The following is a 27,981-nucleotide window of genomic DNA, read 5'->3' as shown; positions in this document are numbered from 1 at the left end:
AACAAGGTTGCTTCACATGTCAATTCCAGGTTCCTCTCCATTTCCCTCCCCCTCCTCCGGTGCCCTTCCACCAACCCCCCCCCCCCACCAATATCCCCTCATTTCCCCAGGGAGAGTGAGGCCCTCCATGGGAGTGTCCATAGTCTGTCATTTCATCCAGGGCAGGGCCTAGACCCTCCCCCAAGAGTTTAGGGTCTGGTTTTTTTTTTTATATTGTATTATATTGAGTCTTCAGTTGGAAGAAAGACACTCTGAAATCCTAAGGCTAGCACACATCCTCTAATAGCCAGCTTGTCTACATGGGCAGGACACTCAACACTAATAATCAAAGTACATCTGGAGGGTTAGATGTTTGTGAAAGAATTTAGAATTGCTTGCCTCGTTCCCTGAGAAAAATCAGATAGGAAGTGGCCTTCAGAGACACCTTTTCTTGAAAAGTTATAACATTAGTACAAGTCAAATCTTACAGATTTAGCATTTGTTTTTTAAAAAGCAACCCATAATATTAAATATAATTAGATATGTTTTACTTTTTTTATTCACAGGAACCCAGAACTTATAATGTGGAACTTTAGAAATAAAAATGTAAAAGATGACATGATTTTTCCTCATAGTAGTGTTTGGGTATTTTACAATAGAAAGTCTCAGCTTTGGAAGAACCCTATGAAATAGGAAATATTGTTCCTCTACAGGGAAGAACTGAGGAACATGGACAGAATGGTGAATGATGAAGTAAACTTATGCCTGCGTGGCTTAGGTAGTCTCTCCTTGGACATGGTGTATAAGCTGTCTGAAATCTTTGACGGGGTCCCTGCAGGGGTGAGACAGGAAAGGGATTAACTAGAAATGAGAATGAAAACTGAGTTCAGATTGATTTTGTCAACCTGGATCAGATTTCAGGAAGTCTAATGTCAGGTAGTTTATTGCTGGCATATTTAAAACACAGTACAAGTTGTGAAATTGTTTCCAGGCAACAATCAGTCCAATTCCAGGTGCACAATAAAGTTTAAGGAATGACTACTTATGAACTCCTTTACAAAGTATGTGTGACCATGAGGGTGGGTTCCACAGCTAAAAGGTCTAGTTCTACGGACATTGTTAGGTCAAGCAGACATTTTTAGACTTCTTGTTCTCTGGTATAATAATTCTGACCCTCCCTATAGTCATATTTTCCTTTCCTTAAACTTCTTTACCCACACTGCCTCCAAAACCTTCCATCCCAGCTGGGTTCACAAAAGGAAGCTGGAGGCTCCCAAAGCATCCTTTTCCTTCAACAGGAAGCCATTGAAGCAGGAAGTTGATTTTTCTTGACCAAGATAATTTTCTACTTCATATCAAAAACACATGTAGTTACCTCTCATCAACAGCCCTGTGTTTCCTTCTCCAAGGAATCAATATTCAGCACTGATTTCCGAGCAGTAAATCTGCCTTGGCCAGAGCACCAGAGAGCAGAGCAGCCTCCAGCCTGTTACCAGTATAAAGCCCACATTGTTGTTTTTGTCTTTTTAATTGATTCTTTGAAATTGAATCCAGTATCTTTGAAAACCTCAACATCCTTCCATAGTTCTAAATTTTGATACCTGCTTACATATTCCCTATGCTTTAGTGGAGAACAGAGAGTGTCTGCTGTGAACTCAGATGTACTTAAGTCCCTCAGCGTTTTCAGAGTCACACAGCCTTTCTGCAGTAAACACTAGTAGAATCTCAACCATGAAGTGGCCTGTATGAAGTGAGAGGAACATGGCTGACGTGAGCAGAGAGAATGGGGCAGGTCTGTTTCACTCTGTCCTGGCCCCACATTTTCACGAGTTAAGGGTGTAAACTGGGCCGACATACTCTTACACGCTCTTGTTTCTCTGTTTTGATTTCAAAGAGTCAGTTCATTACGCTATTGGAAGGGTAGCATAAATGCTGTGAGCTCTGGACTGGATCTAGATGACTCTTCTCTGAGGACCCCCGGTGGTTTGATAAGCTAGACTCTGTATCTCTGAAATTCTCAAGGATGCCAAAGAAGCCAGGCTTGATCAGGTGGTGCCCACGTCGGTCCACTCCTGTCCACTCCTGGCTGCTTTGTTTTAAATCCTCAGTAGTCTTTAAAAAGGAAAAGACACTAGATTCATGGAACACTTTCCTCAGGGTAAAAATACTACTAGTACACTAAAGAAACCTGTGAAAACTAAAATGAGCATAAGGGAAAACGTCATATTGCCCTTCTGTCATCAGCCACAATTAAAATACACTCTTCATGAAATATTTTCCAAGTTGAAGATTGCTAAGATACTTAGTTTCTTTGTATCGTTTTGTTTAATGCTGCATCAAAATTTCCCTTGTTACTGAAATTTCAGTGACAGGAATATCATAATGACATTTCTGTTAAGCCCAAAGGGCCGGGGACTCATACTGTTGTAGGAGAGCAGAACCACTGCAGAGGGGAGTGAGCTGCAATCTGGAATAGCCCTGGAGCTAGCATAGCGGAAGAGGGACCAGGGTGCTGGGGACCTTTGGCACTCACAGGCACTAGGGATCAGAGAAGCCTGGAGGTTGGTATGGGCTTTGATATACAACCACAGGTGTGTGGCAACCGAGAGTCAGATGTCCCCTTTGTCACAGGTAAGAATGGATAATGAAAGTAGCCCCTTTTGGCAACAGAAAGCCCTGTTCACAGGTTCCAATGGAATGCTGCCCACAAGCTTTTTTATCTTCACCAGCAATAGCACAGCTTGAGCTGGGTGAAGACTGTCATCTGGGACCAGGTCAGTGAGTCTGCCGTCTTAGGATGCTTGTGGATTTTCCCTTTGGACCTAACAGTGGTCGTATGTAAACATTCCACTTGCTTTTCCATCGTTCCCTTTCTTCCATCCAACGCCTGGTTTCTTTTCTTCTCCATCCTTCTCATTTTTTCTTCTTTCCTTTACTGCTCACTTCTTTTCTCCTCCTCTAGTCTGTATTTATTTTGTAGGTAAATCATTTTTTTCATTATTTAATTGCTATAAACAATCAGCTTCAGGGCAGTTAGGACAGCAGACTCGCAGCTCCATCTAACCTTGTTCCCTACTCTCCAAAGTCACTAAAGAACTCACTCGGTGACTCTTTTGTTCCTTATCTCTATGCCTTTCAGTAATGTGAGTACAGTGATGGTTCCTGTTTTTTTTTTTTTAAATTTTAGCCATTATATATTGATTTCCCAACACAAAGCTTTTCCCAACAAGCACATACATACATACACACATATATGCACACATATGCATGCACTCACACAGGCACCATGCACACATGGACACACACAAACTGGATAACACCAAGATTAATGTTTGCATGGATAACTGGAAACTGTTCCCTAACATGTTAAGATATCAAAAGACCAACACAAGCTGGGCATGGTGGTGCATACCTGTAATCCCAGCTCTCCAGATGTTAAGGCAGAAGGACTGTGAGTTCAAATTTTAATTTGCATTATATAGTGAGTTCCTGAAAAAGGGGACCATTCTACATTAAACACACGCATACGACATCACACACACACACACACACACACACACACACACAAATACCTTTGACTGAATATTCGATCTAAACATTCCTAAGATTCAAATTATTATGTCAAAAGCCCCTTTCCTATCCCACCACCTTGCCCTACAAGGTCTGTATCACAAATCCTCCAGGAACTCTCTTGTGAAAGTCCCTCATTTGCCACATGCCTGAGATCACTGAGTTTTCACAAAATATGTCACTGTACACTTTTAAGTAGCATTAAAACACTGTTCAACCCCAGACTGATGGCTGAGAGACCAGAATGGGACTGATCCAGACTCCCTGAATGTGAGGAGGCCTCGGTAATCTATGGGGCCTTAGGTATTAGATCAGTATTTATCCCCGGCATATGAATGCACTTGGGGAGCTCATTCAATATGGAGAGATGCTCTCTCAACCTGGACACATTGGGGAGGGCCTAGATCCCGTCCTGGATGATATGACAGACTTTGGAGAATCCCCATGGAGGGCCTCACCCTCCCTGGGGAGGGGAGGAGGGATGAGGTGGGGGTTGAGGGAGCTGGTGGGGCCAGGGGAGGAGGGGAGGGAGAGGGAGCTGGGATTGACAGGTGAAGCAAGTTTGTTTCTAATTTAAATAAAAAACATTATTCATACAATAGACACTTCTGTCATTATTGTTCATTAGATTTTTAAACTCATCATTATTCATTCGATTTTAAACTACCTATTCACATTACAATTTTCTTAACCAGTACAGTTTTTTTTAACTATCCAAATTAAATTATCTTTGTCATGTTTGTTGTAATGACTTTTCTTGATTATAGTTTTCATTTTGATGTCATTACCTCATCTAGTATCACTTAAAGGTTCTATTTCAAACCTCAGTGTCAGGTCCAAAGGAAGCTCCAATTCCCTAAGTTCCAAAAGGTGGTTCATCTATCAAGAAATAAACTCAACCTGTACTATATAGAAGGGTTTCTAGTGGTTAGATAAAACACAGAATTCCTCAGGAACTTGTGAAACCAGTTCCTATCTGCCAAAAGGAGTCATTTCTATCACCTGGCAGGAGGGACATAAGGCTACCTATGGCACCATCAATCCATGCTGGCCTCTAAGCTCCATCAGTATCACAGTATCTGTTATGTATTTCAATGTCCACGCTAACATCCTAGTCCTTCTCACCTCTTTTACTCTAAACCCCTTCCAGCTGACAGGTTTCCCTCCTGTCAGCTGTTCATCCTTCTTATAACCTGTCTATTCCCATTATTCTCTGATCTTACTATCCTTGCTCTATCTATCTATCTATCTATCTATCTATCTATCTATCTATCTATCTATCTATCTCTAGATATCTACTTACTGTCTCTTACTCCCTTACTGTCTCTTGGCTCATTTACTATGTTATATTTGGATATCTCCACTATTAATTCCTGCTCTCCCGTTTCCCTAGTGCTGGCCATGGGCAGTCTTTTTCCTTCTCTCTGCTTTAGATTCTTCCAGATATCTCTGGCTGTGCTCTCTCTCTCTCATAAATATATATATAAAACTTAACCTTACCAATAACGAGTAGTCATATCATCAGTTTCTTTATTGTACCCGCTTGCATATCACCAGGGGCTAAGTAGTCAAGAGAGAAGAAAGACGTAAATCATTCCACAACAGTCCTGTGTGCTTTCATGTTTTCCTGTCAGATTGTAAGATCCATGAAGTCAGAGACATCATACACTAATGCATTCCAAGAGCCTAGAATGCAATTGCAAAGTGCCTAGAACATTGTACTCAATAAACGTTTATGAATGAATTGTGAATGAATAAAACAAATACTCTTAGTGTTCTATCAGAAACAGAGGTCAATCTACCCAATGTAAACTTATTTCTAAGTTTATCCTCTGCTTGGGACTGTAGAGAAGGCACTTAATTGTCTCAAGTTCCCAGTCAAAGACGCTGGCTCATCTGAAATCTCAAATTTTACTGTTAAGGGAATTCCTTAGTGGATGGAGAAATGGCTCTGTGGTTAAAAATACTTCCTACTATTACAGAGGACCAGCGTTCTATCCCTAACACTCACATCAGGTAGCTAACAACCAACCAGCCAACTGTAATGCTGGCTCCAGGGAAACCAATGCCCTTTCCTGGGTTCCACTGGCACTCACAATATACATGCATACCCAGAAACATACACAATTTTTTAATCTTTGAAAAAGAAGGTCCTTACTCCCCTTTTCTTTCATATAAGCATGGCATGAACTGGATAATGCATAATGAACAGAAATTTATTTCCTCACAGTTCAGAAGGTCAGGACATAGGAGATAGAGGGAATGCATTTGCCAAGAGCATTCCTGGTGAGAAATCTCAGAGAGCAAGAAGCAACTGCCCTCCTAGGGAGACCTGCTCCTGTGGTAACAGCATGGATCCATTCAGTTTGTGTCATTGGCTCCTATGACCCATCAACCTACCTCCCACCACCAGGCACCCCATTCACTACATTGGCACATGGGAATCAAGTTTCTAACAAGAACTTCAGGGAGTACATTTGAACCATAGCAAAAAGAGATAATGCTGAATTTATTTCTGTGTTAGTTAAATTTCCATGGTTATAACAAAATACCAACTTAAGAAGAAAAAAGATTTACCTTGGCTTATGGTCACTTGGGTCTGCAGCAAACCCTGTAGTGGAGAGAACAGGGCAGAGGAAGTTCTTGTCACATGATGATCAGGAAGTAAAGAATAAGACAGGAAGAGGCTAGTACCCCCAAATCCCTTTCAGAGGCATGCTGTCAATGACCTAATTTCCTTTCATTGGTTCCATTAGTACAATCAGCCGGCAACCAAGCCTTTGGGAAATGAACCTTCGAGAAAGACATTTAATCAAACTAAAGTAAATTCTGAGGAAGAAAATAGAGATGCAAAGCTAGTTTACTGGCTACATGGATTGTTGAAGTTCATTTGGAAGATCCCGTTAAGTATTTTGATTTGTCAGTGAGTACAGCAGGAAATTATGCAGATGAGAATCTACTTTCAGGAGTTGGCCTTGGTGTGATCCAGGTGATCCAAAAAATCCTTTTGACCTTCTGGTCTGTATGATCTGTGATTCTTGTGTCGTAAGGGTATTTTGTGGCTCAGAGTTTCCCAGAGAGTTCATAAAATGGGATATATAAAGTTGCCTTGCATAATCAGAGGTTGTATAGTTACAGACTGTCCTTCTGTAGAGGTCCCAGAAAACCAGTGTCTGCTCAGGTCGAGTAGCTAAATACCTGCCTGAGAATATAAGGGACCAGTGATGACACCCCATTCTAGGGCTGAGGCGTGGAAGGCCCCTGGAGAATTCCTGGTGAAAGTGTGTCAAAGGCTGAAGAAAGGGAGTCTTTGTGTGAGTCTTCATGGAGTGTTCAAGGGTGAGGGCAACATTACAAAAATTCAAGTGGTCAAGTAGGGTTGGTTGATCAGGGGTGCTCATGCCAGCTTCCCCCTTCTGCCATGCTGCTGACATTCAGGTTAGGCCTTCTTCATCTTGTTTGCAACCCCTTAGCCAGTTTTTGTAGAAGTGCTTTCACAGGCAGAGGCAGAAGTGTGCTTTGCCAAGACAAGCAGACTGCCAAGATTAACCAACAGAGCTGTAACTAAGGAAAAAGCAAGGATGGTATATTTCTTTTTTTATTATCATGAATGAGAGTTGCTGCACATCTGGGTTTGCACATGCTGACTGACAAGCTGCCCCAAAAGGTGGGTCCCAAGGAAGCCAGGAATAATAGACTGTCCTAAGGATTATTTGCCTTAGGTTTGTCAGTGATCATGACAGGTCATGGAATGTCAGACCATTTCAGGCTCTGGAAAAAGCAAACATCCAAAGTTTGTGATTTTGGTTACTAATTATATCAGTTACTAGGTGTCAGGCATGATTCTAGAGCATCTCATTCATTCAACCCACTTAATCCTCCCATCACCAGGATGATCTGGTAGCTATGGTGTTCCCAATTCAGAACAGAAGAAACTAAAGCAGAGGCAAACAGTAATTTACCCCCCAGAGAGCCACAGCACAGAAATGCATATAGACGGGTATTGGAGCCCAAGCTTGGCATTGTGTTCAGTCATCCAGCATCTGCATTTGGAAGCCCTGCCATGCCATGGAGTGTGCACCTGTCACTGAAGGAAGGGACCTTCAGCTTAGTGAATGAGTCAGAGAAAAATCCCTGCCAGGAGAGCAGAAACTGCTCCTTACAGTGGCCTGTGAGTCGTAAGGGTGATGAGAGTGAGGATGGGCTGTCGTGGCAATGTGAGGCAGGATGCTGAGGTAAAGGTTTCCTTCTCCAGGTTGAATACCCTCTGTGTTGCAAATCTAAGACATCAATACTTCTGACACACAGTGCACTGAGGGCTTGGCTCTTTTACAACTAATTTGTTCATAGAAAGTGACATCAGTTTTACTTTCTGGTTTCAATTTCTCTTCCATGGGGTCAGCTGCAAAGAAACAGGAAAAGAAACCAGCAGCTGCTGCTATATATGGGTCATTAGCACTTCATTAGAAGTCAGAGGATGAGATTGTCTGGAGTGTGCTGCAGCCTGCACTGAGCCTTTCAAAACAGCTGGGAGTTACACAGCACCCATGAGGTATGTCTTCCCTTTCTCTGATGGCTAGACGTTCAGCCCTGATGATGGCTGCAAATCCTAAGCAGCCACGGTCCCAGCAGAGGCCAGTTGCGTTTCTGTGTTTGTTTATTGCCTTTCCCACCTCTGTCTCTATAGTTATACATATGTCATAGAGATACTCAGTTGCTTCCAACAGATCTGCTTAGCTGGCAGCTGAGAACCGAAGTCAAAGAGAGCTGTTCGATCCAGCAGGGACTTCCTGTGAGGATGGATCCAGAAGAATTGCTCTCTCTCTCTCTCTCTCTCTCTCTCTCTCTCTCTCTCTCTCTCTCTCTCTCTCTCTCTCTCTCTCTCTCTCTCTCTCCCCCTCTCCCTCTCTCTTCTGTCTCTCTCCCTCTCTAGTTGCAAAATTAAGTTGAGAGTACCTAATATGAATATTATTTAACGGAATAGCTCTTCTTAGATTTCTTTATTGCTTAAGTTGTAAAGTTGTACTTAGACTACTAACCCTGCTTACTGCACATCTGAATTTTACTTGTAGTTGCTGAATTAATCTCAGAATTACATGAAATGAAGGTTGATAACTAAACAGAGCACAGACAGGAAGGAAGGAAATTGTCTCACTCACTGCCTCTCAGATCTATTTCCTGTCTGGTAACCCTAACTCTGGCCCAACAAAAAATGTGGATGGTTACAAGATGTAAGGTAAAAAGTCAAAGAGAGGGGTTGAGTACAGTCAATACAGTTCAGACATGATCTTTGTCACTTCGTGTGGTTTTCCAACTATAAACTGTACAAGTCAGAAACTTTAATATTAGAATACACAGCTGATGTATATACAGCATGGAAAAATAAAAGAAAAAAAATAAAATTCCAGAGGCTTCTGTGGTAGGTTAGTTTGTTTCCTGTTTATTTCCTTATCTGTTTATGGATAAGACTGAAGGGTATCTTACAGGATGGAAAAAATTTTAAGAGTCACAAGGGTACCCTGAATAAAAAGTTCTCCCCCCACCCAAAAGGGGCTGGATGCTTATAAGCCTTCCCTGTAACCACATTTCCTATCCCGGGTATAAAATATAAACCTGAGAGATTAAAATACAAAGGGAAATTAAAATAGTAATGTCAAAGTGTTAATGAGTCACCAAAGTGAGACATCACTACCACTGTAAGAAGCAGAAATGGGAGAGGGGTATGGGGACTACATTTCATTCTGAAATAAAAGTTTGAGGTGATGGGGTCAATGGGGGGCATGGGAGGATGGGAAGGAGAGGGAACTGGGATTGATATGTAAAATAAGATTATTCCTAATTTAAATAAAAATTATTCTAAAAAAGTTTCAGGCATTGCTCATATATATAATACAATTAATAGAAGAAATATTCAAAAGATGGTAAAATGGGTAAAAATCAAGGATGATTGAAAGTAAAATGTAAGCAGTTACAATGAGCAGATGCCCAAAGGGCTTTTAGTCTTATTTCAGATCATTGATGTGTGTTTTAAACAAACATGTTTTTCCTCACAAAAACAAGGAAATGGAATCAGCCTAGGTGTCCAACAATAATGAATGAATAATGGAGATGTTATACATACAATGGAATTTTATTCAACCATAAAAAAATTAAAGGATTAGCCTCTCCCAGGGACGAGCTATCTCACTGGTTACTTAGCGTTCAGCCCCCAAACCACACACACACACACACACACACACACACACACACACACACACACACACTAACAACAAAAGATACGCTCAGCAGACTGTATTTGTAGATTTGTGCATATGTACACACACACACACACAAATATGTAACAATACTCAAAGAAAAAAGAAAAAGAGGCTATTAATTTGAGAGTGGGGGAGCAGGGGAGGTCTGGAGGGAGGAGACACATGAAGGTCTGGAAGGACAAAAGAGAAAGACGGAAGTCATGCAATTATATTTTAACTAAAATGTATTTCTAAAAGAACAAAATGAAGTCATGCAATTTGCAGGAAAATGAATGGAACTAGAAAATATCGTAACAAGTAAGAAAATCCAGACTCAGAACAGCAAATATTGCATGTTCTCCCTCATTTGTAAATCTTAGCTTTACATATGTATTTTTATGTGAATGTGTGCAGATGTCAGGAAAATGGAAATGGGACCAGGATCAGGGTAAGACAGAAAATAGGCTTTAAAAGGGAGGGGTGGGGGGACCAGAGCTCACGTGATATCAAGGTGAAAGTGGAAGACTTGAGACAGGAATGAAGGCAAGGAAACAGAGAAAGAAGAGGGCAGGGAAAGGGGCAGCCAATGCAAAGTACAAGATGCAAGATAAAAACATTTAAAACAAAACTAATTTTTAAAAATAATCTTTTAATAATAAGTGGTTAACAGAATAACCCAACAGCAGAAGAGTAAAATGTTTAAAATAAAAAGATGCAACTAACATGATAAAAATCTCAAGATGATATGCTAAACAAAGAAAACACATTAAAGTTGGACTAGGGATGGAGGGCTAGCTTGATAATTACAAGCAAATACTGCCCTTCTAGAGGAGTTAAGTTCTGTTCCCTGCACCCATAGGGGATAGCTCACAACTGTCTGTAGTTCTGATTCCAGTGGATACAGTGTCCTCTGCTGGCTTCTGTGGACACCACACTCACGTGCTCATAACCACACATAGACATACACACCTACTTTTAAAAAATCTTGTCACTAAAGGAGAAATCCAGATGAGTCTCACTATCCCTACTCTTTGCTTCCTGATCCACTGAGATGTGAGGAGGTCTAGTCACATGCTCCTGCTGCCGTGAAATACGCCATTCCTTCCCTGTCAGGATGGACTGAACCTTTTAAAGCACAAATCAAAATAAACCATCCTTCCTTTAAAAACACCTTAAAAGTTTGAATAATAATAGGAAATAGTAAGACATTGACATTTAAAGGAAAAACGAAAGGGCTAAGATAACAAACAATTTAGACTCAGCACAATGAAATGTCAATAGCATACAAACATGTAGCTAAGATTTTCAAATCTCAATAGTATATAAGAGGTTAAGAGTAAAGAAGTGATTGAGTTACTGTTTCTTAAATGAAAAAAGCTTCACTAGTAACACTGAAGCTGCGCTGGAGTTCAAAGGCCCTCCAAGGCAAAGGAAAAGGAAAGAGCTAGGAAGTACAGCCAGTCTCTCTAGGAAACCCAAACTGCTTCTAGGATGGACTCACTCCCTTCTGTCAGTCCTTCTGGCCCAAGTGAGCAAACGCTTGCTTCCTTATGCAGTAATTCAGACATATGCTAAATACTGGAAAAAAACAAAGTGTGTCCCTTGGTTAGGTTTAGTTTAGATTAACACTGTTTAGAAGGAAACAAATATTTGCTGTGATCCTACTCCTTGCCAGGTGAACGTGGGATGTGTCCCCACATGACCGTTTCTTTTATTTTTTATTTTTTCTGTCCCACAGCACGGCCATGGAGAAATCTTTGGAAAGCAGGCTTCAGCAGCTAAAATGCCATTTCACCTGGAACTTGATAGCGGGAGATGAGTCCTTGGATGAGTTTGAGGACAAGGTATTTAACAAGGATGAGTTTCAGAACAGTGAGTGTAAAGCCACAATGTGCAACATATTGGCCTATGTAATGCACCGCAGAGGTCAAAATAAGGCAGCGCTGGAATGCTTAGAAAAAGCTGAACACTTCATCCAGCAACAGCATCCCGACCAAGCAGAAATCAGAAGTGTAGTCACCTGGGGAAACTACGCTTGGGTTTACTATCACATGGACCAACTAGAAAAAGCGCAGGCTTACCTTGACAAGGTGAGACAGGTCTGTGAGAAGTTTTCCAGTCCCTACAGGATTGAGAGTCCTGAGCTCGACTGTGAGGAAGGGTGGGCCCGGTTAAAGTGTACCCAAAACCAAAATGAGAGAGTGAAGGTGTGTTTTGAGAAGGCTCTGGAAAAGGACCCGAAGAACCCAGAATTCACCTCTGGCTGGGCCATCTCGAACTACCGTCTGGACAACTGGCCAGCACGGCAGAATGCTGTTGACTCTCTGAAGCAAGCCATTAGACTGTCTCCCAACAGTCCTTATGTTAAAGTTCTCTTGGCACTGAAGCTTGAGATGATGCATGAAAACCAAGGAAAGGCACTAGTTGAAGAAGCCTTAAGGGAAGCCCCGGGTGCGACAGATGTACTCCGTAGTGCGGCCAAGTTTTATTATAAGACACATGATGAAGACAGAGCTATACAGTTGCTTAGAAAGGCTTTAGAATTCCTACCAAATAATGCCTACATGCATTACTATATTGGGTGCTTCTATAGGTCAAAAGTCCTTCAAATAGGTTCCACAAGAGAAACTGCATGGGATGGAAATCGAGAGAAGTTACTGGAACTAGCAATTAAACACTTAAGGAAAGCAGAGGAGACCAAGGAGATGCTAGAACATTCCTGTAGCTACCTTGCTGGTCTTTATGCCATGGCAAAGCAGTATGAAGAAGCCGATTATTACTTCCAGAAAGAATTCAAGAAGGAACTCACTCCTGGCCTTAAGCAGTTGCTCCACCTACAGTATGGCAATTTTCAGTTTTTTCAAATGAAGTGTGAAGACAAAGCCATCCACCATTATATGGAGGGTGTGAAAATAGCGCAGAAGACGAAGCCTAAAGAAAAGATGGCAAGCAAACTTCAAAGAATTGCTGAAAGGAGACATTCTGAAAACAAATCGGATCCCATGGCCTTGCACATCATGGCGTTTCTTCAGGAGTTCAATAAAGAAAGCCAGCGAGCTGCTAAAGATTCTGAGAGGGGACTGGACTCTGAGAGGCCTGTTCTTTCAGCATCTTTGCATGAGGAAGGAAATGAAGAGTAGTGACCTGGTTCCCACAAGGCTACTGCTGGAAGGCAACTGAAAACCCTTACCAAGTGGCCATTCAGAACATTTAACAACTTCACGGAATAATCACGTACTAACAGACTGACTATAGTATTTATCAGTGTTGATGGGAACCCTGCAATCAGATGTTAGCACCTGAATTACTAGCTCCAACTGAGAAAGGGGCCAGTTGGAGGTACAGATACAGAGCAGCCTAGATATCTTACTATTTCTTAGAAATAGTTTTCATGGTAGCAATTTTTCAGTCACCCTCTGTGGATTTGTCTTGGATTTGTTCCTGTATTTATGCAAAGCAGCCAAATTCCTCACATGGGTGAGTTTTCCATCCTTGAGTTATTGTATATGTGACACAGCCTTGTTCTACATAATAACAGTGTCCATCAAAAAAGCTGAGGAGACAGGGGCAGTGACTATAATTCCAGCACTTAGAAGCTGAGAAGGAGGATTACAGCAAGTTGGAGGTCAGCCTGAGCATGACCTGGAAAGGGGATGGAGGGTGCTGAGGATTAGGCATGTAAATATTTAATGATTATGTACATTATCTTGTTAGTTTGGATATGTATATGCTTATGTAACTACTATTATCACATATTTGTAAAACCCAGAAGGTAGTGATTTTGTTTTACTGTATAATTTTGAAATTAAGAAAATAGTGTTCAATATTAATTGAGCTCAAAATAGAAACTCAGTGGTGAGTTCCAGGTCTAAAAACAAACAAACAACAACAAAGGCTAAGGGACCAAATCAATCCTCCCTCCAATTGACCAGTCAGTCCTCAGTCTACGGTGTCCCATAAACATGAGTTCATTTGTTCCATTAACTCAGACGGCAACATAATGGGGGAAAAACTGAGACCAGAGAAAGTTAGAAGGGCCAGCAGTATCTATACAAAGCAGTAGAGTCAGGCCACAATGTCAGACCTCCAGGAGGCACACGGGGAGACTTTTCACACACCCTACTCTCTCTGTGAGTATGGTGCTGCATGCCAATAAGGGGCATTCTGTCTTCCATAGTGACAATTGAAATGTTTATTCCAAACTTGTGTGGAAACTCTGGCGGAGACAAAGAGAATGCTGATTTATCCTTGACAATTATAAATGCATGAGGACAAAGTTTATAGTCACTATTAGGAAAATTTCTCTGTCAAATGAATATGTCCTTTATTCAAAAAGCTATGATGAACCCATATTACAGATGCTAGGTAGGGCCACTGAATGGGAGAATAACTTGATGACTGAGGGCCTGGTGGAAGGACTTAGAAAATGGCATGGATATTGGAGGGTGAAATTTTTCCTCCATTAGAAATGTTGCACACTAAGGGATATAAAGACTTCTTTGAATTCTGAAAAAATACTCAGGAACATCACAAAATTGACAACTGGCATTTCCTAGGTAATTCTTGAATGGCCTAAACATTAGGGTTGGTGTGAAGCAGCATAGAGTCAATGGGCCCAGCATGAGGCTCTCAGTTACCCTCTGGGGTAGAAAATGTTTCTCTATTAGGATTAGTTTGCCTTATGTATATAGAAATATTTTATTTAGCAATTAAAATATATTAGATTCATAGATTGGTAAAACCGAACATTCTAATACCTGGAACAATGTTCCATGTTATTTTAAATATTAAAAAGTTTTGAATGGATTTAAGTCCATCAGTATTTAGCATTTGAATTTCTGGAAAAATAATAAACTTTGTTCATGAATAACGCGTGGTAGAACATTAAGCATGTTCTGGTTCAATAAAAATTTTACTGTACTCTGTTTTAGACTCAAGTACTGATAATAAAGAGCAGCTTAAAATTTTTTTGCAGCCTTAAGTGTCTGTTCTTTTTATATTAGATAGCTGATATTATGCCTCGGGTACACAGGTGTACACTCTGTCTTGACTTTTATCCTTGATTGCCTTCCTGTTGCTGTGACAAAACACAAACCAAACCAACTTGAAGGAGTTATTTAACTAAGAAGTCACAGTCCATTGTTGAGGGAAGCCCATACAGGAATTCAAAGTAAAAACCCAATCAGAGACCCTCGACAGGTTTTAGGACATAGCTTGACCACATCTTCAGGGAATGGCATTCCTCTCCCTAAGGCTATAAGAGGATGTAACAAATTTATGAGACAGACAGGAATACATCTCATGTTATCATTTCTTAAGAAGGAAATCTGGAGTGCCAACCAGTGTAGGAAGGAACACAGAAATGCCTGAAGTCTTCCTCAGTTTCTAGAGAATAGTTAGATCTAATGACATTCTCAGGCCTCAGATATTTTCTGAAGGAAAACAGCATCATTGTGCTTTATATAACCTTGAAGATGCCTGGTGTGAATAGGCTTCCATGATGAAATGCAGACTTGACCTGTTATCAAAGAAGCTGTATCAATAAAAGTATTGCAGTTGGCACTTATGTGCCCTCCTGCCTTGCGTCCCTTGGTTTCCTGTTTCACTCTTCAACATCAGTCAGGAGATGTGGTTTGCCACTTTCTCACATCTTTTCTCCTATATTGAAGGTAAGTGGTAAGTTCCTGATAAAGCTGCTCTAAGTCCTAACAAACAAGTCTGTAGGGACTCTACCTAACGTTTGTCTGCTCTAAACCCTACACATCAACATTGTTTGAGCCACAAAACAGCTTCTGTATGTCTCTGGTACCTACACTGGGTTGGTACTCTGTGAGTGTCAAAGAGTCTCAGGTATGTTTGTGTGAGTAAAGGAGAGAGAAAACTTCTCTCATCTCCAGCTTAGTCTCATATAATAACTTCCCTTGGTGAAAAGCCCCTCCCAGCTTCTTCTTGTATCCCTTTCTCCTTTAGGCTCAGAAGCCGTCCCTGAACAGCAGACTGAGCCACTATTGCTTTCATATAGAATTAGTGAAAAGAGGGAGGGTTATTATGGTTGGTGGTTTCAGAGGTTACAGCCATGATTTGTTGGCTCTTTGTTTTCTGGGATTGCAGCAGCAGAGGGGCATGCTGAAGGCAGCACTCATGTTGTGGATGCCAGGAAGGCAAGAGTGAAGCAAAGAATGTCTTGAGACAAGATATTATCCACAAGTACATGCATTTGGTGACCTACTTCATCCACAAGTTTCCATCACTTTCCAGTGAAACCATCAAATTGGGAAACTATCAGTGGACTGAACTATCAGAGCCCTCCAGACCCATCACTTTGGGAGCCTTTGAACATTCCATATTCAAACCATACCAATCATGCCAGTAGACTCACACCATATTCATGCAGTGAGAGCAGAAGCCATGGGAGTGTTATAGTCTCAGTGAGACTTGTTTTAGCATCCCTTCCATGGGTGCCATCAGCTTGACACCTACCTGGGAATGATGGTTCCAACTAAAGACTACATAACCTGGGCCCTCTTTTCTCATAACACTACCCCATCACCTATTTCAGAGAAGGGACTTAGACAAATTTTCCTTATGATTTACAGTATGGCTGTCTAATTGCTGATAATCTGCACTTTGTGAGGGGTGGGGGGCTACAGAGGAAAGCTGAGTGAGGTTCTTAGATGTACCTAAGTGCAGCAGGTATAAGGCATTCTCAGTTGTACACTGCACCTCCATTTAGATACGTAGTACAACGATTTAAGATTGGAAATCAGAATGGAATTTGTTAAAAATTTGTGAATCTAAATGACAATTCTGCCTTTCTTCTTCATTAACCGTTGGGACAGTTTTACAAAGGATAATATGGAACCAACAATTTGGAAAACCAACCCCAAGGCATCCATTATGGCCTCATCTGTTGTAAATATTGGAGCATGCCTGAGTTTGTGTCATTTCTGAATGGATGGATCTTTTTAATAGATATTCCATTCCATCCTGAAGATGGGAATTCCTGAGATCCTTAGAGACTCCTGCATGATGCTCTCAACTATTTGCACAGATGACAATCTATCTAATCAAGAGTACTTAGGAAGCCTCTCTGTTTGCCTTCCAGCAGCCTCTGTCTTTAAATTAAATAATGGGCTGGAGGAATGATTCAGAAATTGTTTATTACCCTTTCAGAGGACCCAGATACAGTTTCCAACACCCAACGCAGGTGACTCCCAACAACCTGCAATTCTGCCTCCAGGGAATCTGATGCCCTTTTTGGCCTCTGGGAATACACATGCACTTGTGAACACCCCCCCACAAACACACACTTAAAAATAATAAAAGTAATTTTTTTTGAAACAGGGTTTCTCTGTAGCTTTGGAGGCTATCCTAGAATTCACTCTGTAGATCAGGCTGGCCTCAAACTTACAGAGATCCGTCTGCCTCTGCCTCCTAAGTGCTGGGATTAAAGGTGTGCACCATCATCCGACAATAAAAGTAAATCTTTAAAAAATACAGTTCCCTTAAATAAAAAGAATAAAAACTAAAATTGTGTATCCTCGGACTCTTGACCCTCCAGTCCCTAACTCCAATCTGATTCCCGAGTTCATTTTTAGATTCTTCATACGCATGAAATCCAGTGTTTTCTCTGGTGTCCAGGCTGTTTCACTTTCTATGACATTCTTCAGACATGTTCACATTGCTTAAAATCTCAGAATCTCCTCCTTTTAAAGACTGGGGAGTATTCCATTGTGTGGATATGTGTTTGTGTGTATGTGTGTGTGTGTTTTGTGTGTGTGCTAATAAATCCTACTGTGTGTGTACATGTGTGTGTTTGTGAATTCCATTGTGTACACACATGTGTGCACATGCTTACACACAAATATTATATTCACACTGTATTTTCTTTATCCCTTCATACATTGATGGACACATAGGTTGGTTCCTGTCTTAGTTAGGGTTTCTATTGCTGTGAAGAGACACCATGACCATGGCAACTCTTATAAAGTAAAACTTTTAATTGGGGTGGTTCACTTACAGTTTCAGAGGTTCAGTCCATTATCATCATGAAGGGTAGCATGACAGTGTGCAGGCAGATGTGGTGCTGAAACCGAGAGTCCTACATCTTGCAGGCGACAGGAAGTTGACTGAGACAACTTGGCAGTATCCTGAGCATAGGAAGCCTCAAAGCCCACCCCCACAGTGATACACTTCCTCCAACAAGGTCACACCTATTAATAGTGACACTCCCTATGAGATTATGGGGACCAATTATATTCAGACTGCCATATTTCCGTTCCTGACTATTTTGAATACTGTTACACTGAATGTGAGAGTTCAGAAAGCTAACTTTTCAACATGCCAATTTAACTTCCTTTGGCTAGAATGGCTTCTTCCATGCTGGGAGGCCATGGATTTGTGCCTGCTGTCACAAAGGTTATCTATTGGTTATCTTTGGTTCATGACTTCATGCTGTGACTTTGTGCATCGAGTGACATGGGGCCTTAAATGAAAAGGCTAGTTTCCTATATTTAGTTCAGAAAACAGGGTGCTTGATTGAGCAAGATAAATCTTTACTATACCCTGATATGTCACTTATCTGTATAAGATAGGTAATTTGTTTTCTTCATTTGACCAAAAGCATTTCTGAAGCAATGGCAAATGCTTGAAATTGTGTTTATAGCTTAATGTTAAAGAGATGAGCTTTCTGTAACAAGATTTAAGATGCCATGAAAATGCCTAACATATAATCATGTATCCTGTGACTCATCTTCTTTTAAACACGTGGAAGAGGGTGTATAATGTGAAATGAAAAGCAAGTACAGCCACCTGAGGGCTGAGAAGATACCCAAGCTGAGGCAAGATTCTCAGAAAGGCAGAGTTCTACAGATATCTTTGACTTTAAATGTTTTGATTAGCTTGAAGTCAACTTTTTACTTTTACACATTTCTTAAAGGGGAGACTCTTATTTTACTATAACAAATTTCAATATTTTTTCCACTAATGGGGAAAATGATTAATGTCAAATAATGTTTTGTATTTGCCACATGCAATTGTTGCTAACATATGACAAAATCAAGTGTACTTCTTGAGCCAGGATATAGAGTAAAACAAGAATCAAGAATATGGAGACGTAATTCTACAGTAGTAGAAAATATTTGCTATGCAAGGTTGTCCATAGGACTAGGAAGATGTCTCAGCAGCCCAGAGGACTTGCAGGTATAGAGGATGTGAGTTTATTTCCCAGCACCCAAGCTGAGCAGCTCTGCCACCTTTAACTCTAGTTCCAGGGAACACTGTCCTCTCTTGATTTCTGTGTATTCACGAGAGAAAGAAAAAACAGTTAATGATTGATGAAGCAAACAACCAATCAAACAGAACCTTTTATATTCTGAGAAGAGGAAACATCTGAGTCTACATGCCCTTTGCCTGACTTAACCCCTTCGGTTGCTCAGACCTTTTCTGCACCCCTAAGCAACATCTCTAAAATCAACGTGCTTAGAACGTGAAAATGTTCAATGTACAATCAGCACAAAGAAAGAAAAGGACGCACACCCATCTTCTTTGGCTTGGTGTTTTAAGGTTTAAAGTCCCACTAGGCCAAAATCAGGCACTGAGTTCTAAATAACAGAACTAAATGAGACCTTTGAAAATGTTATACTTTTAGTGCCTTTGCTAAGTGAAGCCTTCCAAAGTATAGTCTTTGGGCTAATGTAGTGGGTCTTACAGGAGTACACTTAACCTCTTGTACCATGAATAGCAGCAAGTTGCTAAGTAAAACAACCAATCAGAATTTCACAGCTACCTAAGTTCATGTCATCTTCCTACTACACAGCAGCAATGACTGAATTTGAACTACATCTTATGGGACTCTGTTTTCATGAACACTATGTGTCAGGCTAGCTTTGCTAGTGAGTCTTTGCTTGGTGCTGCTCTAGGCTGGGAAAGTGGTTGGGTTGTAAACGATCTCAGCATTAAGTTTCTTTTTCCCCTTCTGGTTGATTTTAAGTCAGTTTCACTTTCCAGTTTCCTCTTCCCTTTAACAAACACAAGAACTTAGAAACAGGAGAGCATCAGCTGGTGCATTCCCCCCTCCACCGCCCCCTTGCCTCTCTTATATAGTTCCCTGAGTGTCCACCTGATACCAACTGAGACTCCTGAACCGTACAGTCCACACCCAACTTTTCTGAGCAACAGAGAAGCAGATTTCCATCATGAGGTCAGTGCAAACTCCGGTTCTCCTCTGTAGATGATACATGGAGCTACTCTCTACATGGAAGTTTCTTAAGTTGTCTGGTTGCTTACAGATTCAACATAACTGAATTTGCATGGCTTTTGTTGAGTTTTTCCTTTGATTTTTGTTTCTCTGTGGGCGTGTGCAGGATCCAGCAGCTTCTAAAGCTGCTCACTGGGTGGCACTAATTCCTAAGCTAAGACAGAGGCTTTACAGGCACAGTTAGATCCATTTAGGCTCAAAATTTGACTCAAAGCTAGTACTAATGGAATTACTCTAACTGGACTTTGATTTTGTTTTATTCAAAGTGAACAAGTCACTGGGAGCTCTCTCTCTCTCTCTCTCTCTCTCTCTCTCTGTGTGTGTGTGTGTGTGTGTGTGTGTGTGTGTGTGGTCAAAGGAAGCATCCCTTCTCCAGCAGTAAGAGCTGGGATCAGTACTGCAAACTCAAGTCAAGTTGCTGAAATTCAGGGTTGAGGTAGAGGAAACGATGCTTAGAGATAAGCATGTTTTTTGTTTTTGTATTTTTTTTCATTTGTTACATGAAGCCAGTCTCAATGTTTAAAGTTTCATTTTACTACTGTGAAATGCTGCTAGGAAGCCTAATTTCTAGTTATAGGAAATAGAACAATGGATGTCTACATGCAATAAGGATAGAATATGGAATATCAGAAGTAACCTATAGGGACTCTAGGCATAAACTATAGGTACATAGGCATAAACATTTGTTGAGACTCAGCAAACAATACCCTTAAAATAAGTGCATATTATGATAAGTAAAGAAAAATCATAGTAGATGTGAATTTCTTAAATGTAGCTTCACCTGCGGAGAGTCTGTCATTGGTGGACCTTTCTCATCAAATACCTATCAGGGAATGATCAAGGCATCAATGATCCATGGAAGGCAGATGCTATTAACTACTCTGAGAGAGAAAGAAAAAAAGACAGTCATCCTTGCCCTCAGACCAAAGGGTTACAAATATTTACCAAGGTCAGAGTTGGGATTTCAATTCTAACTACTCTGGGTTACTCCTTCCTACGTAATGGCCCTGGGAGAAGACTGGTGTTAGTGGTGAGTATGGTTGGCTAGAAAGCCAAGACCTGCCTGGCAGAACCTTAGTGGCTAGCCTGAACAAGATGCTTTGCTGTGTTTCATCTTTGGGTATGTCTTGAGTTACCAATCTAAGCAGGTCTGAGGAGGACCCTTTAGACTATGCTATATCATAGCATTCTGTGAGGACAGAGGCAGTTTGAGCGGCTCTTCCCAGTCATGATAAATATCGTAAAACGGGGTAAACAAAGGACCTGGAAAGGTACCTGGAACCTTCTGGGTAGACTTTGTGGGAGGCAAAGTCTCATGAAAAGTTCTTGTTCTATGTACAGATTTCCTTGTTAGGATCTTTTAGTGTCCAGAGATTAAATGTGCATTTGTTCAGATTTCTCATAACCTGTCTCACCAATTTGGGTATTATGCCTGTGTCTCTGTATTAGTTACTTTGCTTGGTATACTGTGACAAAATACTTGATGAAAATGACTTCAGGAAGCAAAGGGTAATTTGTATGGGGGTGCAGTCTTTGCAGAGAAGTTAAGGCAGCAACAGCATAAGCTGGTCACACTGTGCATAGTCAGGAAGCAGAGACACATGACTGCTGGCCCCCAGCTTGCTTTCTCTTTGTTTTGGACCCAGACCCAGTAGGGTGGTGCCTCCCACACTTAGGGTGAGTTTTCATTGCCAAGTTAAATATTTCCAGAAACAGCTTTCCAGATATACCCAAAGGTGTGTTTCTATGGCAATTACAAATCTCAACAGATTGACAGTGAAAACTATCACAGCATCTTTCTTCTTCACAGCTAATCCGAGGAAGGACAGAAGCAGGTGAGAACTGAAGACAGGGAAGATATATGAGTCAAGCCTCTTTCAGAACAATCTGGCCCATGAAATCTGAGAGCCAAGAGGCAGCCCCTGAGGTTCTAGTTCCATCATAATTTCTTATATTTAAAAAAGACTAACCCAGAATTTGTGGATTTCTGTTTTGTGATTATCTTATCAGCATCCCGACTCTTTCTCAAGTGTGTTCATTATTTATTCTGTAATCTAAAACTCCAGTATGTGATTATGTCACTTAGAATTTGAATTTATTTTTTTATTTTATCTTATGTTTTGTTGTTGTTGAGACAGACTCTAATTTTGTCACCCTGGCTTGCCTCAAACTCATAGAGATCAGTCTACTTCTTCCTCCTGAGTACTGGGATTGAAGGTGTAGACTGCCGTACTCGGTTTTGAGTTTTGTTTTATCATAATTAGGGAGCATGTTATCAGGACCATTGTCTTAGTGGCCTGCTAAGTACCCTCTACCCTGTAAACTAGGAACAGAGATAAAGTATTACAGTCTCTGAAATTGTACTATGCTTGTGCTCTGAATCATAATTGACTTTTGTGTGATTAAAATGCAAATTGCAGGGATATCTAAACTATTGAATGAGTAGATCAGAGATAAGGTTGAGAGGAGAGGGCCATGGGATGGGACTATTTTAAAAGGACCACAGGTTTTTTCATATACACACTGAAATAGGAGCCATGTCTCCCATTCCTTAACTGTAAAGAATGCTGCTTGCATCAGATGTGTGAGACTGTGCACAGGGACGACAGAATGAGGTGGCGTGTGGGAAGAGCACAAAGGACAGAAGCAAATCTTGAATGGGTGTTTGAGAAACTAGCAGTTGGAAAGTGTAGCCAGAAAGCAAATACAGCCTGGAGTCCAACATCCACATGATAAATCATTTTCAGTCAAGCTAACATGTACAATGAACCATCATGGGATACACAAGATGTGCGGGACTCATCAAAGTGACCATGTGTGTTTCCTCCACAGTGAGTTCACCAGGAATGCTCTGGAAAAAGTTCTCCCAAAACTGAAATGCCATTTCACCTGGAACTTATTCAGGGAAGGAAGTATCTCAAATCATATGGAAGATAGAGTGTGTAACCAGATTGAGCTTTTAAACTCCGAGTACAAAGCCACAATGTACAACTTGTTGGCCTATGTCAAATACCTAGATGGTGAAAACGAGGCAGCCCTGGAGTGCTTAAGGCAAGCGGAAGACTCATTGGAGCCAAAACAGGATGATGAAGCAGAAATTAGACGTCTGGTCACCTGGGGGAACTATGCCTGGATCTACTATCACATGGGCCAGTTCTCAGAAGCTCAGGCTTATGTGGACAAGGTGAGGCATGTGTGCAAGAAGTATGCAAACCCTTACAGCATGGAGTGTCCAGAACTTGACTGTGAGGAAGGGTGGACACGCCTAAAGTGTGGAAGGAACGAAAGGGCTAAAATGTGTTTCTTAAAGGCCCTAGAAGAGAAGCCTAGTGATCCAGAATGTTCGTCTGGGCTTGCAATTGCCACGAGCCGTCTAGACGAGCAACCAGAGAAGCAGTTCTCTGTGGATGCTCTGAAGCAGGCCATGGAGCTGAATTCTAAGAATGAGTATGTTAAAGTTCTCTTGGCCCTGAAACTGCAGAAAATGGGAGAAGAAACTGAAGGAGAGCAGTTGATTGAAGACACCCTGAGAAGAGCTCCCGATCAAACAGATGTACTGCAAAAGGCAGCCCAGTTTTACCAGAAAAAGGGTAACCTAGATAGAGCTAACAACTTTCTTGTAAGAGCACTGAGATCCACAGCAAACAACGCTCCCCTCTACTGCTTGGTCATGTGCCGTTACAGGAAAGAGCTGGAGCAACTGCAGAAAACAGGAAATGCTGAAACCAGTGCCAGCGTAGAGAAGATGGAAGGACTCAGGAGATTAACAATGGAGTACATGCATCAGGCTCTGCAGAGGAAGCGAAGTCCTCTGAATTCCTACTCAGATCTCATGGATTACCCAGAAGTAGAACGATGCTGTCAGTTGGTCTTCAGCACGGAGAGCCCCGGTGCTGAGGAACAACAACTCTACCAGCGCTATTGTGACCTCCAGGAATATCACCGGCAGTCTGAAGGGCTCGCAGCCCTGAAGGCTTTCCTGCGTTCCTGCAGTCTCACAGAAACAACATGCATTGAGACAGAAGAGATGAAACAGCAAGCATAGGTCGCGGATGAAAACCTGTAGTGGCAAAATGCGCTGGATTCTTGACCTCTCCGGGGAATAAATCAGAAACTGAGTGGGGGGACACTCCTTGGGGGCTCAAGCAGCCTTTTCTTGACAGCATCTGAGCCTGAGGACAACAGGAAGTGTGCCAGAGTGCAGGTGCTCGACTCTGCACTGCCTGAGAGAAGTGTGTTGCGGAATGGTGCCTACCGGGTGTGGAGAGGCAGAAATCCTCCTGTCAAGTGTTGATGAACAGGCTTCTCTTGCTTAATTGTGCTACAAACATTTTTAAAGAACCACTTTCTCTTCCTGACTCCCCTGTCCATCCTAGCTGTATAATTTCCCAGCCAACAGGTCTTATCACGGATCACCCAGGGAAACAGGACCCCAGGCTCACATAGCACTTTTTAATCACTATTTTTGTCCTGTCATGTATGGCAACTGCCAGCAAAAATTAGTCTTATTTCTTCATTCCCTTTCAGTGTAGCCAGCCAAACCTGAAAGATTAGCTTTTGCCTAACCCTAGAATATTCTTTGCTCCTTATTTTTTAATTCAGGCTTGAGTTTGTGTGTATTCCTGACAATATCCCATGCTAACTGTGTATGACAAACTGGAATGCTATAATAAATCGAAGTTTCAACTCAGGATACAGACAGTTGTGTGTGGTGTAGGGGACAGGGAATTAAGACAGTAATGTTAAGCCTCAAAGTTTCTTCTCTGAAGACTGGGGGCGGTTTATGAGAGCTACACCCCTTTCTGAGGAGCAGGTGGCAATCATTTATTGTGGAAATATTAATCTACACAAAGTAGGGATGTCCTGTGATATTTTATTGAGGGAGAAGTCACTTACATGAGAAGCCAAGAAAGCTAAAAGCCAAAGGTCCACTTGCTGTTCTCCAAGACTCGACCAGAACCCAAAGAGCACGTGTCTTCTTCCCCTCAGCTCTTTTATCCCCAGTACGGTCTACAAACCTGTGACCATGCCCAAACGGGCGTGGTCAGCACTACAGATATGTAAGGTCTCTCCCTACAGTTATTTAAGAAAAAGCGAGGACAAGAAGTTGAAAGCGAAGCATGTTGGGGAGTAGTAGGAGTATAGAGAGGGAGTTGATGGGGATAGGTATGATCAAGACGTATTCTATACATGTATGAAATTTTAAAGACTTTAAAAGTTTTTCTTCCACTAGGATGATGGAGAATTGTGAACACATAACATGCTGCCCAATGCACATCTCTCTGAATATCCATCTTGACACTGAGTCAATCCAGCTAGTGTATCTAGGAGCTGTCACTCTCTTCCCAGTTTACAAGATCCAGCTGAGGTCTGCACACAACAGATGATTCTTTGGCCCCGCTTTTGGGGGCCCAGATATACCCGAATGAATGCCCTCCCATTGGTGTGTGAGGGCACTGGTACTAGACTAGCCTAAGTCCATAGGGGTGGCAATGGGTCATTCAAGCTTGTCAGCATCTGGCACTGAGAGCTTCATTTCACTCAGCCATCAGAAGCGCCTTCCAACTCCCCATACTCTTCCTTTGCGAACTGTATTGCTGCTGCTGTTTTCAGACGGGATTTCCCTGTGTAGCCCAGGTTGGCCTGGAATTCTCTGTGTAGCCAAAGCTTGTCTCATATTCACCGTTCTCTGGCTGCAGCCTCCCTAGTTCTGGGATTTCAGGTATGTAGCCCCAAGCTCAGCTCTGGAGTCTCCCTTAAATTCATTAATGAGTATAATGTATAGCCACAGGTTATACAGGAAAAAGAAATAACATATAAATGAGACTGGTGTTTGAATAAATTTCTTTCCCCCAGATGTGGAACAAAATTCCAGAAAAAAAATATTTGAAATGAGTTTCTAGTTAGTTCAGTAACTGGACACGTGTTAGGAGCTATGTAAGTGGTGGGGATGCCATGACCACATACAAATCTGTCTCTCTGAATCCAGAACTGAACAAAAACCCCATACAAAACAGTCTTCTGGTAGACACAAAAATACACATATCAAAAACTTGATCCTTCTAGGTATTTGAGACTTACAAAATTCTATATTTAAAAAGCAATCAGCCAGGTATGAAAACACACTTCTGCACCTGCTGGGAGATGGAAAGTTCCAGGCCAGCCTAGACTGCATGGCATGTTTTAGCCCAGCCTGAACAACACATTAAGACCCTATCTTAAAAAATATTAATTACAGAGAGAGGACAATGAAACCCATGAAGATGATGACAATAATATCAAAAATATTTGAAAGAGTAGATTTTGAGAGTTGTTACTATAAAAGATAAGTACTCAAGGTGATTTATGTTAACAGATGATGCAGCCATTCCATAACTTGTATGTGTATCAGAATACCATGTTACAGCATATACATATAATTTTAATTGCAACTCAATCTTTTTTAATTTAAAGTAAGAGTCTAATATAAGGGACAATAGCATAATGAATAAATTTACCTAGCAGTCAAGGATTCCCTTGTCAAGTATCCTATTTGTCATCAGTTAGTTCATAATTCTAATGAAATACTCTATAAAACGGCACACATCACTCAGAAATACAACAGATCATCAGTCTAAGGTCTTATAAGATGGGCTGAGGGAAGTTAAAACAGCCACACCAAGCAAACATAGGAGTGTGTATGAAAGGGAGAGTGCTGATCAATTGTTAACTAGTAACAATTGCTACTAGCTCCTAAACTTTTCTTTTGAAAAATACTGGAAACCAACCACTTAAAAACAAGCATGATTTCAGAAGTGAGATTGCACATCTGAGAGTACAGGGTTCAAATTACTATTACCTCTAGTTTTTTTCTTAGTATGAATTTCCTGTAGCTAAAGAAGACCCAGCAGTAATTGTCATGTCCCCACAACACATATTGGCAGAGGGTAATAAAGACAGTTTGAGACAGTTAATCTATCAAGATATAAGCAAACTGTCTCAAACCTGTAGCATATAACAAGAGCCACTTTGTTTGCTTAGCATTGAATTAAAAGGACAGCAGAGTTTAGCTTGAGAGTTCTTTTACCAGTTTTTCAGCAAGTCTTTTTTTTTTGGTAAGGTCTCTTTTGCTCTTGCTCTGTAGGTCTCTCTTCTTCTCTCCTTCCCTGCCTCTCCTCCCTCCCTCCTCACTGTGTGTGTGCACGTGCATGCTTGCATGTGTGAGTACATTTGTGTGTGTGTGCTTGTGCGCACGTGTGTGCGTGTGTGTGTGCGTGCGTGCGTGTGTGTGTGTGTGTGTGTGGTGCGCTCAGTCTGTATAATGTTACATGCATGTGTATGTTTTCAGGGCTAACCATTTGGTATTGGATAACCAGTTGGTGTGCTCTTCCTGGAGAAGGCTGTTTCTTCCATTCTCAATGCTCCTAGTTGCCTAGTTGCATAGGGTTGAGGCCTCCTAAGCTTTCTCACTTCCACATTAGCATGCCTATTGGTGTCCTTGTTCAGCTCATGTCCATGTTTAGGCAGTTATATTGGTGAGACTTTGTAAGCACGGTGTCTCTAACATTTATAGGAGACACAATCTCATGTCAACTTCCTGTCCCTTTGCCTTTTAAAATTTTTTCCACTGTCTCTTCTGCAGTGATCCCTGAGCCTCTGGTGCAGAAGTTGTGATAGAGAAGTGTTATGTTGAGACTTGGCTTGATAACTGCATTTTCATTGATTGTAGTTTTCTATAATGGTCTCTGTTACAAACAGTTTTCTGGCTGAGGGAATAAATAGTTCACTCATCTGTGAGTACAGGATAATGTTTTAGGAATTACACTGGTTCAGTAAAGTAATATTTGTGAGTCTCTTCTAAGATTCATGATTTCACTTGTCCTAGACAGTTGGATAGGTTTCTAGAACCAAGCATGACTTCCCTCTTGTTGAGCAAGTCTTATGCCCAATTAGAGAACT

General features: G+C 41.3%; 2 protein-coding genes across 3 annotated transcripts; both read left to right on the top strand.

Moving 5' to 3' along the window:
• Nucleotides 1-7,943: 7,943 nt before the first annotated feature.
• On the top strand, nucleotides 7,944-14,753 carry Ifit2 (interferon induced protein with tetratricopeptide repeats 2). The gene is made up of 2 exons (XM_013112267.3): nucleotides 7,944-8,101; nucleotides 11,524-14,753. Exons 1-2 carry the CDS (start codon nucleotides 8,097-8,099, stop codon nucleotides 12,923-12,925), a joined length of 1,407 nt encoding a protein of 468 aa, XP_012967721.1. The 5' UTR covers nucleotides 7,944-8,096; the 3' UTR covers nucleotides 12,926-14,753.
• A 5,075-nt stretch (nucleotides 14,754-19,828) lies between these two features.
• Nucleotides 19,829-24,733, top strand: Ifit3 (interferon induced protein with tetratricopeptide repeats 3). Of its 2 annotated transcripts, XM_021224964.2 has the most exons (3): nucleotides 19,838-19,986; nucleotides 21,854-21,878; nucleotides 22,876-24,733. In XM_021224964.2, the coding sequence occupies exon 3, from the start codon at nucleotides 22,970-22,972 to the stop codon at nucleotides 24,086-24,088; it is 1,119 nt and encodes a 372-aa protein (XP_021080623.1). In that variant the 5' UTR covers nucleotides 19,838-19,986; nucleotides 21,854-21,878; nucleotides 22,876-22,969; the 3' UTR covers nucleotides 24,089-24,733. The 2 variants fall into 2 exon arrangements, with proteins under 2 accessions (XP_005063261.2, XP_021080623.1); XM_005063204.4 differs by lacking the exon at nucleotides 21,854-21,878 and having other exon boundaries at nucleotides 19,829-19,986.
• The last annotated feature ends 3,248 nt before the right edge of the window (nucleotides 24,734-27,981 follow it).

Source organism: Mesocricetus auratus, unplaced genomic scaffold, assembly GCF_017639785.1.
Source record: "Mesocricetus auratus isolate SY011 unplaced genomic scaffold, BCM_Maur_2.0 Super-Scaffold_4256, whole genome shotgun sequence".
In the NCBI taxonomy this organism is placed as follows: domain Eukaryota; kingdom Metazoa; phylum Chordata; class Mammalia; order Rodentia; family Cricetidae; genus Mesocricetus; species Mesocricetus auratus.
This window is presented reverse-complemented; position numbering and strand designations above follow the sequence as displayed.